The 11,760-nt window shown below is 39.6% G+C and overlaps 1 protein-coding gene across 1 annotated transcript; it reads right to left on the reverse strand.

Moving 5' to 3' along the window:
* Positions 1-1,261: 1,261 nt before the first annotated feature.
* Positions 1,262-11,170, reverse strand: ankk1 (ankyrin repeat and kinase domain containing 1). The gene is made up of 9 exons (XM_086262821.1): positions 10,889-11,170; positions 9,950-10,232; positions 9,651-9,802; positions 9,264-9,313; positions 8,322-8,477; positions 7,535-7,659; positions 6,653-6,686; positions 4,847-5,087; positions 1,262-4,101 (listed from the first exon to the last, which is right to left on the reverse strand). Exons 1-9 carry the CDS (start codon positions 11,071-11,073, stop codon positions 3,060-3,062), a joined length of 2,268 nt encoding a protein of 755 aa, XP_086118947.1. The 5' UTR covers positions 11,074-11,170; the 3' UTR covers positions 1,262-3,059.
* Positions 11,171-11,760: the final 590 nt, after the last annotated feature.

The following is an 11,760-nucleotide window of genomic DNA, read 5'->3' on the forward strand; positions in this document are numbered from 1 at the left end:
ATCAGAGAATGTTTAATTAAGCTATTGTTCAATTCTCTGTGAATAATATATGTTAAATGAATACATTCACTAAGAAAAAAAGTGGATGAACTATAGCATGCCGCAGTGTGAAGCTAAAGACCACAACAATGCAATTTTCTTCTTTCTCTCTGATGCTGTTGGTGTCTGCGTTAGTGGCAACTTACACGGCATTATCTTCTTCCTGCTGGTCTCCCTATTAGAAAATAAAATTTGTTTAGGTGCCTTCAAACCCAATTAGTGACCAAGATAGAAGGTTTCCAAAGTGTCACTGTACGTGTAAAAAGGTTGAGGCAGAATCATCGATTTAGGTGGGCTTGATTAAAGAAAAGCAAGAGGTTTTTAGGAAGTAGCATCAGAAGACCTGTATAGTTTGTTTCATGTTTTTTTAAATGAATTGTTTGATTTGAATACTAGTAGGACAGAAATGCTGTTAGACAGTTTACACAATGACACAGCTCTGGTTTCCACGGATAAGTGTCATTCACATCTGTTAAATTGTCATCTGACTGTTGACAGTGGATAACAACCACACAAATGTGAATTGCTGCAGTTAAAGGACACTTTCAACTATAATCTGCTTCACATCCAACCCGACCTGAAATAAACAGAACTCTGCAACAGAGATTCTTTCCATAACACAATGCCTGTTTTTCAAACTCTGTTCAATGAAAATAGGGTCAACAATATACTTTACCTTGTTGGGTTTCTGATATAAAACTACATGACATTATAAATTTGGATATAGGAAGGAGGAAAAATCTGTTAAAATCATTAGAAGTTGTTTGCAGGTGTAAATTAAACAAAAATCTTATGTTTTTAAAGTAAAGGATTTGACTGTTTTCTATAGGTTATAGTTTGTATTGAGACTCTAGTATTTTAGTCAAGTGGTTCAAAGCACAGACTGTAATTAAAAGATGGATATAGCGACCATGATGTCACGCATTAGTTAAGGACGTCTCGTTGTGAAACACTAAGCTGTTTGCCTTCGCCTTTACCATCTTGAACATGATGAGCAAGGGGAGGAGTTGTTTTCACAACCAAGAGTGTCGTGTCCCTGCTGGCCAATGGAAAGAATGCACTTCTGGAGGCACCTCTACAGTGGATCCAGGTTTTTAGACTTGAAAAATTTGTCCATCATTTACATAATCTATTGTTTCTAATAGTATATTGGTCAGGTAAAAAGACAAATGACAAGACACAAAGAAAGAAATGGTTTACCCAGTTCTTTTAATGAGCAGGAGAAGAGGACTGATGGTTTCATGCTGTCACGATGTAATCAAAATCAACACAGAAGGAAAATCCACACAAGTAAACAGACAGCACTTAATTTGCTCAGGGTCAGAGATGCTGTGAAGGGGGAAAATAAACTCAGAATAAAATAGCAATTTAAAAATGATACAGCAGACATTCACTTAGCAACATGTTTTAAAGAAAAATCCAAGCTCAGGTTAAATATACCTCTGCTCTGTTCATTTACAGTCATTTGATTCAGCTCAGCTCGTAGCACTACATCTAAGTCAGTCACTGTGGTTCCAGGAAAAACCCTGTGAATGTGTAGGTCAATACAGCTCCCGAAACCATGCATTTCATTTCAATTTAATAAGGTGTCACTGTGGTAAATGAGTGTGTCACATGCTGGGAAGTGACTCCTTCAGTCTGTAAGGAATTATCGTGGCTGGTCATGAAGCATACATGGATTTTTAATCACAAATTCTCACATGGAGCTGTTAAAAATGGCTATGTCGATTCTGATATATGTCATTTAACCCTCCTGCCATCCTTTAAAAAACTCACACCCATCACCCTAGGGACCATTCTCAGCCACGCCATAAAAAGACCATATATCCATATTTTATTCCACTTTAAATTAGCCAACCTTGTAAAACTACTTCTCCCTGAAATATTCATGTAAAGTTTTAATTATATTTTCGTTGTTTTAACCCTTCAAATCCCAGTGTTATTACATGAGCGCCCTGTGTTATAAGCCCCAAAAACCAAAAAACGAAACTAAATATTTCCACAAAAAACCAGTTGAAGTAATATGTGATTGTCATTATAAGTAGGCCTTTAGATGGACCAAAGATTGGCACCAACATACATTTTGACCTGCCATTATTTTTCTTGCATTTTTTTTTGCAATTTAAAAATTAAAACTTCAAGGCCCTGAGTCTTCATTGACATCCAAGAAAAGAAGAAAAAATAAAATCATATGATGATAATTTGGGGTTGAAAAATAGCGTTTATAATGGAAGTCAATGGGCAGAAAATGGTCCCCAGGGTGATGGGTGTGGGGATTTCTGCTGCTCAGCCATTTTAGGCTGATTTAAGGAATTCACACTGGAATATTAACATTGACAGGTAAAAACTATCCTGTGGCAAGTTTGGTTATATTCCACTGAACACAGTGGAAATGGCAGCCATTTAACACATAGCAGTGGCACAAAAAGGTCCCAAGAAGGCAGGAAGGTTAACCAGATTGGACAAATAATACCTGCAGTCTGACAGGTTTAACCAAAAGAATGCCTTAGTAACAGCAACACTTTTTACTATATCATTTCTATCTTCCAGTCGACAGGAAAGCACACATAAAGAAGCAAACAAGCACAGGGATTCAATAAGAAGAATCAATATACTTTGTCATAATAGTATACTTCACCCGATTGTGACCCCCATGTGGGTGGCTCACTACAGTTTATCACAATAATGACCCTGTCAAGCATTCACAGAGTTTAAAGTAATTATTTTCAATACAAATGCCTGATCGTGTGGCACGTCTGTGGAATTTACGGGAAATAATTACTGTAAAAATCGGACGCTGTTTTTTTAAGCAAGGACAGCAATGGATTTCTGCTTTCAATTGTGCAATGGTCTGACAACATTCAAAATATAGATGGGTTTGTGAAATTGATATGGTTTTCTTATGCGTTGCAAAACTGGTCTTTTTTCTGTGAAAAAATCATCAATATCGTGCTTTAAGTTGCCTGATAAGCCCTCCTCTATAGTGCAACTTCTCCATTATATTGTCATCCTCATGATAGTTAACATCCATTTTCTAGTAATTCCACTATTTCCAACTTTTCACTCTGCTGAGCTACATTTAAAGCTGTGGATCCAGAAGAATCCAGCAGTGTCCCGTCTGCTCCATTCATCAGTAAAGCTTTTACAATGGGTACACAGCCGTGCTGGGCAGCCAGGTGTAAAGGTGTGGCATTTCCATAATTTAAAGCATTGACATTTGCGCCATGGAATATCAAGTGGAGGACACTTGGAAAACTCACACTTTTACAGGCCACATGTAGTGGTGTCCATCCTTTACTCTCCTCTGTGACATGTGGGTCGGCCTTGGCTGACAAGAGTTTTGCTACCAAATCTGGCTTACTCTGGTGACAGGCCAGGTGTAGTGGAGTCCATCCGTTCTCACCTCTTGCATTTACACAACCACCCTGACTCTCCAGTTGGACCAGTGTTGCTTCATGTCCCTTTAGGGCAGCCAGGTGCATGGGGGTCCATCCCTGGATAGTAGTGGCATCTGGGTTGGCTCCGTTTGACAACAGCTGCCTACATATGCCTGTATGACCCTTCAGAGCAGCCAGGTGAAGTGGAGTATTCCCTTTGCTGTCTGCAATGTCAACAGTCGCTCCACTCTGTATCAACTGTCTGACTACTCTGTTATGGCCTTCCTCGGCTGATAGGTGAAGAGCAGTGCACAGACATTTGTCTGTCGCATTGGGATCTGCTCCATGAGTTAGGAGGAGTTTCACGATACTGAGATGCCCGTAGATGGAGGCCAAGTGGAGCGGTGTCCTCCCGTTTGCCTTCTCCTGTTCTACGACAGCTTCCTGCGATTGTCGCAAAAGCAGCAGGCGCACCACAGTTTCATGTCCATTTTGGCAGGCCAGGTGGAAGGGCATCCAGCCGGTTTTTTCCTGGGCATTGATGACAGCACCTTTGTCCAGCAGGAGTCGAACAGTCCTGTCATCGCCATTTTGAGCTGCAAAATGGAGTGGTGTCCAATCATCCTCATCTCCCAGGCTCCCATCTGCGCCATGTTCCAGCAACAAAGAGATGATGTCATATAGCCTGTTGAAAATAAGTTTCATTGATAGAGTACATTACAACTTAAAAATAAAACAGTCCTACACTTCAGAAAACTACATAATGCCACCTCATCAGGATCAAGACAAGCTTGACTTTGCTTAAAAAACATAAATAGTGGGGAAACGTGGACAAATCACTACATTATACTTTTGCAGTGACCCATGCCTACCAGATGTGGAACAAGAGTCAGAGATATCATGAAGTGCATGTAGTTTTGCAATCAAGCAACTAGAGTAGAGACAATGCTGCAGTTTTCAGGGATGTTTGGGCAATAGTTCAAGCACACTTAATCACTTAGATGATTTTTTGATCTCTGTGCGTGTGAACACTTTGTTGCATACGTGGATAAATACAGTTTCAGGAAATACATGTTTACTGGATATTTATGCCTTTCTACCAATCAATGCATAAATATTTTTGCACAAATGGGATGCCATAAATAATTTTAACATCAAGATTATTATAACATTTCTCAATATTTGTAAGAGTTTTATAGATACGGTATAATAAAAAGACAATGACAGCGATACTGAATCAATCTTTTCCTTTAGTTCTTAGTAAGAAAGCAAAAACTGTATTTCCCTCATTTTCAGTGCTTCTCTTAAACTTTGAAGAGAAGAGCAGGAAATCTGGTAAACCAAGGATCAAAATAGGCAGTTGTTAGCACAGCATTGTCCCTTAGTTGCTTGCAACTGATCTAAGACAACATACATAGGCTTATACATACCTCTGCAGAACAGCAATAAGAAGAGGAGTGTAACCTTTGGCAGTCGTACAGTTGACTTCGGCACCCAGATTCAGGATGTGCTCGACACTCTCTGAATCACCGCTAGCTACTGTGCAGTGAAGGAGTGTCTTTTTGCCGGAAAACTGTGAGGATACGTGTTCCCTTCTCACAGACTTCCTGAAACTGCCAAAGTCTTTTTTTGATAGCATAGAGAGAATGGCCTCCTTGTCATACTGGCCATCTGTTAAATAAAAAGAAATTTGCATTATACAGCTTAGTCTAATGTTAATGTCTCTATTTGAACCTTTTGTAAGCCAACTTTTAAAGGGATGTAGAGCTTTTGAGTACTAGTGTTGAAGATGCAGTGCTGTGCAAAAGTCATTTTTTAAAGTGGCTTTCTGAAGGTCTTTTATAGTTTTTCTTTGGACATTGGCTGCTTTTTCACCTAATTTCAGTCCAGTCCATGTACCTGACCATTTTAACACTGACCTATGAATCACTCAAGGATATTAAAGAAACCTAACTCAAGGGATGAACCAGTGTTGTGTCTACACTGTATCTTTAAGCACTTTAAGTTCTAAGCCTGTCATTGCAAAAGCAAGAGAACACATTTTAACATGCGTTAAATAGTATTTTTTTACCAAGAAGCAAGTGTGCATTGAGTGTAAGGAGCAGATGGAAGAGAACATGGGGAGGTGGAAGTATAGCTTGAAAGTCAGTAAAAGCAAGATAGAATACATGTGTGAATACATGTGTTGAGCCTTTTTTTGGCCATGTGCAAAGATGCAAATGTCCCAAAAGTTATAAAGTGGATATTCTGGAGGAAGGCTGTTAAAGGTGAAGTGGCTGCTCAGGAAAAAAAGACACAACACGGAGAAGATTCATGGGTATTGTGAAGGCAGACATGCAAAGGGTTAGACTGATGAAAGAAGGACATGAAATGATCCACTGTGGGGAAGTGAGTATCTACAGCCATGTGTAAAACACGGTTTCTGCCTGGATTTCAGTAAGTGGTGTTGGGGACCTTTTTGAAACTGATTAAATTATGAATGCAGAAAAGTAGCATCAGATCCACCATGAGCCACCATGACTTTAACCCCCCATGAAGTAGTCTGAAAATAATCTAATTGCCAGCTTTTATGAGCGTGACTATGGTGCTAAAAAAAATGCCAGTGTGTTTTTTAAAAAATACCTGGACTGAAAAGCACACAATGGAACACAATCAGTGATGGATTGGCCTCCTCAGAGCCCGGACTTCAACATTACTGCAGCAGTGTGGGATCATTTTGATAGAGAAAAGAGAAAAGGCAGCCAACATCCAAAGAAGAGCTCTGAATGACCAACAGGAAGCCTCAAGAACTATTAAATAAATTACAAGAAAGCTGTCTATGAGAGTTCAGGCTGTGTTGAAGAATAGTGATGGTTGATTTTCACGCTTGTTAGAATTGCAGAAACTCTTCAATCTTTTTGCATGAAGTAATGTATTTTCTGGGTAGGTTGTCAGTCATCCAGGTCGTCGTAGTCTGATAATCTAATTATAACAGACTGTAAAAGTGAAAAGCATCCTGACCTATTATTTTAATGTTGTTCGCAACACTGGGTCAAAAGCATCAACAACGCATTACTGTCTCCTCCCCTGAACAACAGCTCCTCCACTCTATTGATTGTATTGACTCTATTTGTCAGTGTGAAAGGTGATGGATTTTTTTTTATGTGACGGCACTGTAAGCATCACTTTTGAAGTGTCAGCCCTGCAAAAATTATATTGAACTGAACATTTCCACCATGCTCTGAGAGCTGGTTTACCTGAAGGAGAGACTGACATCTCGGTATTAGTGATCTAAAATGGAAACAAAAGAAAAGAAAAGAAAACAAAGGTTAATGGTTGTGATATCAGTCATCACAAGTGGCTTACAAGCACAATAATTAGTTATCGCGTGAGCTCCAGAGTTAAACAGAGTAATAAAAACTGACCACATTATTAATCTTATTTACACAGAACTTCAAAGAAGGGACTGAGACCTACCCTAAGCTAGAAAAATCGTTTTAAATTTCCATTCAGTACTACCATGACTTTTATCCTTTTGAAATAATCTGTAGGATACTAGACTGACTGCCATGAAGCGTCCATATTTTTTCCAGCCATTTTAACCTCTTATCCAGTTTAGGGTCATGGGGGCAGGTGGGTGAGTGGGTTAGAGGTCATCAAAGATAGCCCTTTCAAGTGTTAGTAACGTGTCAGTTTAGAGAATGGTGGTTTTCATTTTGGCAGTTGTTGTTTTTTAATGACCCAAATTAGTTTGTAGGATTTTTAACCACAGTTGAGGTGGCTGCTGGATGCGTTCTCCACTAACTCTGTTGGTTAATCTTATGATCGATTTTGTTGTTGTTGTTGTTGTTGTTTTGCTTTTGAAGGAGCCGGGGGTGGCAGAAAACACTTGAAAGCAACTGGCTTTGAGGGTAAATCCTACTAAAACTGGCTCCCTTGACTCCCCTGACTTTTCATTTGGTGTAACACAATTGACATTCTAATCGGCCCCAGATGTACATTGTGCTAATTAGCGAACGCTAGTGAACATTATAGTCAAACTTACTATAATACCACTAATCTGCCCTCAAAGCTGGAGTAGATACAGTGCATACAACAGAGCAACTAGAGTGGAGTCTAAAGAGTGGAGTCAAACAAACCTTTTTCACTGATGAGAACAGCCAGGGATAATTTGCTTTCTGATCCGCATCTCCATTTTTGCCACTGTGAATTGGTCCCGGGACCTTAAAGACTTCGCTCAAAGCCTCCGTTTGCTTCACAAAGTCTGCACACAAACAGCAGAAAGAAAATCTTTGAATTGGCCTGTTCAAGTTAATGTAGTCACCAAAACCCAGTGAGGACTGCCCCTCTACAGCATGAATGGTCATCCAGGAATCGCAGGAGAATTATTTCATAGATACGGTACTAATTGTGGAGAGATTTGCGAACACGACAAATTGGACAAGGTGCAGTTTATGAATAAACATGGAGGTGATTTGTATTCATCAGCATGACTTCTCAAGTCATGAGTGTTTCTTTAAACAATGGTGACCCTGCTTCTTATTATGTAAATGATGAAAACCTCATTTGAATGTATGTATTTCACTGAAGCATTATAATGTGTTCCCTGGGAGCACATCATTGACTTTTGACTTTAAAATTACTTGCAAAGCTGAAAGGAACAACTTGACTATTTGTTGTTTATGCATTTATTTTTCTGAGTTCAAACACTGGTCTGATGAAACTGATGTGCACTAGTAATCTTATTAAAATCCGATTGCTGTGGCTCTGCTCTAGATGCTCGAATGCAAAACTGCACGTAGTGCAGGATATCTCTAAATCTTGTTCCACGTCTGGCTAGTAACCTGGACTGCCCTCTCCAACAAGTTTTACATTTAAAACATTTAAATTCATAAGAAAAAGCCCAAAAGCATCCTTTTGCCGCACCTGAAAACGGTGGCCTCTTCCTGTGATCATCGTCCCAGCACTGCTTCATGATGCTGATCATCTGTTCACACTCAGGAGGCCTCTGATCGGGTATCATAGTCACACAGGGCCTCTTCCCCTGCGACACCTGTAAGAGCACTGTGGTCACACTGCAACCTGCATCCAGATTTAGATGTAGATGAGCACATGCAGTAAGCAGTGAATGGAGCAAAGTGAACCTACTTGTTTGATGGCTTTTTTCAAAGTGTGTGTAGGGCACTGAGCCAAAGTATTCATTTGGGAGAGTGTAATTTTCTTCTTCTACAAATGATTCCTCTGATTATCCCTCTAATGTTTAAGTTCTCACATAAAAATAGCCACACTTTTAACCTCAAAATCCGATTATTTTTCTCTAAAACATTGTGGTTATGAATCCTTAGTGGCTTATTATCAATGTGGTATTGGTCTAGACATACCAAATGAATCATTGTGCTTTTAACATGTTTGTGGGTTTGTGCGTCATTACCATACTAAGCTTACAGACAGTTACTGTCGATATGCCAAGTTAAGATAACAACCTCTTGGCTTTGACTTTACTTTGAAAGCAGTATAAAGTTGATCTAATTCTGTAGGAAGACATCTGGCTTTTCTAACTCGTCTGACTTGCCACTTCAAAATCTTCACAGACAATTGTTTTCTCAGAAGGAAATGTCTAATAATGGAATCATGAGTACTAATTAAGCCAGTTTACCCCAAAGCTCATTTTGATGACATGTTTTAAAGCTTCTGCGAGTTTTGTTTCATATGTTTCACAATGTTATTCACATCATTTAAGAACTATTTCTAAAAACACTGAAATGAAATCCCTTCATGTTTATGCAGTGTTACATAATTCCTTTCTAAAGAAACGCCTATTAATCATGGAATGAAGATGGGATTCATTTCAAATGAATAATTTCCTACCTGCATATGGTTTCTGTTGTGTCAGAATTTCCCACATCACAATTCCAAAGCTGCAAATCAAAGCAGAAGGAAGCACTTCAGTCCTGGCGTTCTCATTCTGGCATACTGTGTATTCATTGAACTTTGTGGATGTCCTCCTCACACATAAAAGGCATTGAAAGCTCTTTTTTGTTCAATGAAAAGCTTTTCAGCAATGAAAAATAAATAAATAAAAGTGCAAAAACGAGTGAGTGATATACATCTAATATGTCCCTCTGACTTCTGAAAGATTAAAGTATATATATTGTACAGCAAGGTTACACTGTGTGAAGTGTGAACTGTGCGCTGAATCAGAAAAAAAGCTGTGATTCTGATGGTGCAATTTCAAAAACACCCTTGGCAAGTCACCTGTAAACATCAAAGGTAGTTCCTGGAGGATCGGGGGAGTGAGTGAAGGTCTCTGGAGGAATGTAACTTATGTTCCCTCTAGCAGCCAGACACTCCATGAACAAGGTCTTGTTCATGCCCTCCTCCCAGTGGATTAAACCAAAATCTGAAATCTTAGTGAAAAAAACCACACATACACACACACACACACGCACACACACAAAACAAGAATAAGACAATGTTATCGAATTAAAATAGAGCGCTCTGCAGAGCTCAGAATAAGCCAGGAGTTCATTTTAAGTTTCCAGAAGTTTACTGACCTTGATGTGGAGATGATCGTCCACAAGGATATTGGAAGTCTTCAGGTTAAGATGGAGTAGTGGAGGTTTCATGCTGTGAAGGAAATTCATGCCCAAGGAGGTCTCATGAATCATCTGAAACTTCTTCGGCCACATCAAACTGTGACTGGCTAGAAGATTGTTCAGGGACCCATTACTCATGTACTCCATCACAAGTGCAGTCACTTCACTGCACATGCCATATATGGGAATTATGTACTTGAATTTCAATTTGGCTATGCTGGACACCTCCTCTATTATTTTCCTGGAATAGAAAAAAAAGGCTGTGATTTTATTCGAATTTTGAACTTTGACCACTGGAAATGTTTTCTGTGAAAAACATCAAAAGTAGATGTGGTGAGAGCGATGGATACAATGAATCCAATAGTTTTTGTACAATTCAAGATGAAGTCCGAGTCCAATAAGCATTACCAAATGTTGAATTTGTTCCAGTTCACTGATATTTGCCTTGGACAATATACTGTTTACCTTTTTTAGAATAGGTAGTGATGAATCTCTTGGCTTAAGCCATGTTAATTCTGTAGTTGGTTAATGTTTAACTAATACATATTCACCAATCAGTTGTCATGTCTGGTTCAGAGGAGCAGAAATGTGTGTGATTAATCATAGCTGTGTTGTAACAAGTCCACGTGGTGTTTCACATTGCATTGTTCTGTACAGCCGTTACACTCCTACTGCCAAGTCTAAGTGCTCCCTGTTGCCTGTGATGGTGTTAATTTAGGCCTTCAGAGAGTGCGTGGTGCTATAATATAGTGGGGTGGGATTCGTTGAAAGCTTTGTCATATTACAATAAGATATCCTGGCATCGCAAATGCTAATTAAACGATAAGCTGTGGGCCTTTCCTTTCTATAGACCCAATATTCTTCAAAGTATTCTAACAATTATAACTTAGTTCCCACCTGTAAAAGTTTTTTCCACACAAGGTTGTGTCAAACGTTTTCAATGCACAGTTTTCCCGCCAGAGCTTGACCTTGACCTGGTACACCTCACCAGATTTGCATTTAGCCACCTTGATCCAGTCAGCCTCAAAATCATCCTTCTGGAAGTTCCTGAACTGCCCAGGAGCTCGGTCAAGGCGATCCATGAGTGCAAAGCTCCTCTCTCACACAACCCCTCAAAACAATCTCAGTCTCTAATCCTTCACATCAACAGGGTTTATCTTCCAGATCAACACTGATGAGCAGCACCGCAGGAGCTTGTGTCTCACACAGGGAGAGAAAAAGCCCAAGAACACAGACACACTTTAAAATAAGTGGAGCTAGCTGTGTGGAAGTTACGAGGAGTGACATCCAAACTAAACTACACTCCAGATCTGTGGGCGGAGCTGAGCTGAGTTGTAGAACTTGTTTGCTCTGCAATGCTGCAAAGCTGGTTTTTAGCAGCCGAGACTGCTGTCATTGCTTTCGGTCAATAGTGAAAGAACTTTTTCTTTCTCCTCTGATGCCAAGTTGCGATAATTTTTACATGCCAGTGCACTCATGTTATACCAATCTGTTTAGTGTGTCTGTCAAAACACTAAAACCACCAGAAGTAAGGTGAATGAGACTGAACACATCACTGCAGTGGTCTGCTGGGGGACCTGCGGGTCAAAGAGGTGGTTTTATTATTATGGCTGATCACAGTAACCTTACTGGCTCATGATCCATTCACTTTAACAAGGCACACCACTGACACATATAGTTGAATGGCTCAGTTGCAATCTGAGTTGAAGGATATGCCCATTATTAACACACACACACACACACACACACACACACACACACACACACAC

The sequence above is a fragment of the Aulonocara sp. 'chitande type north' Nkhata Bay genome, linkage group LG14, assembly GCF_057382095.1.
Source record: "Aulonocara sp. 'chitande type north' Nkhata Bay isolate Kocher_YH1m ecotype deep benthic linkage group LG14, A_spYH_male_GT1.1, whole genome shotgun sequence".
Classification (NCBI taxonomy): domain Eukaryota; kingdom Metazoa; phylum Chordata; class Actinopteri; order Cichliformes; family Cichlidae; genus Aulonocara; species Aulonocara sp. 'chitande type north' Nkhata Bay.

What these genes read in the sequence shown, in the direction of transcription:
- ankk1 (XM_086262821.1), bottom strand. Translation starts at nt 11,073, where the DNA reads ATGGATCGCCTTGACCGAGCTCCTGGGCAGTTCAGGAACTTCCAGAAG. An exon ending in ACTACCTTTGATGTTTACAG is followed by an intron (nt 9,314 to 9,650) that starts GTGACTTGCCAA and finishes TTTGATTTGCAG; the next exon opens with CTTTGGAATTGTGATGTGGG. An exon ending in TGTTCTCATCAGTGAAAAAG is followed by an intron (nt 6,687 to 7,534) that starts GTTTGTTTGACT and finishes TTTCCATTTTAG; the next exon opens with ATCACTAATACCGAGATGTC.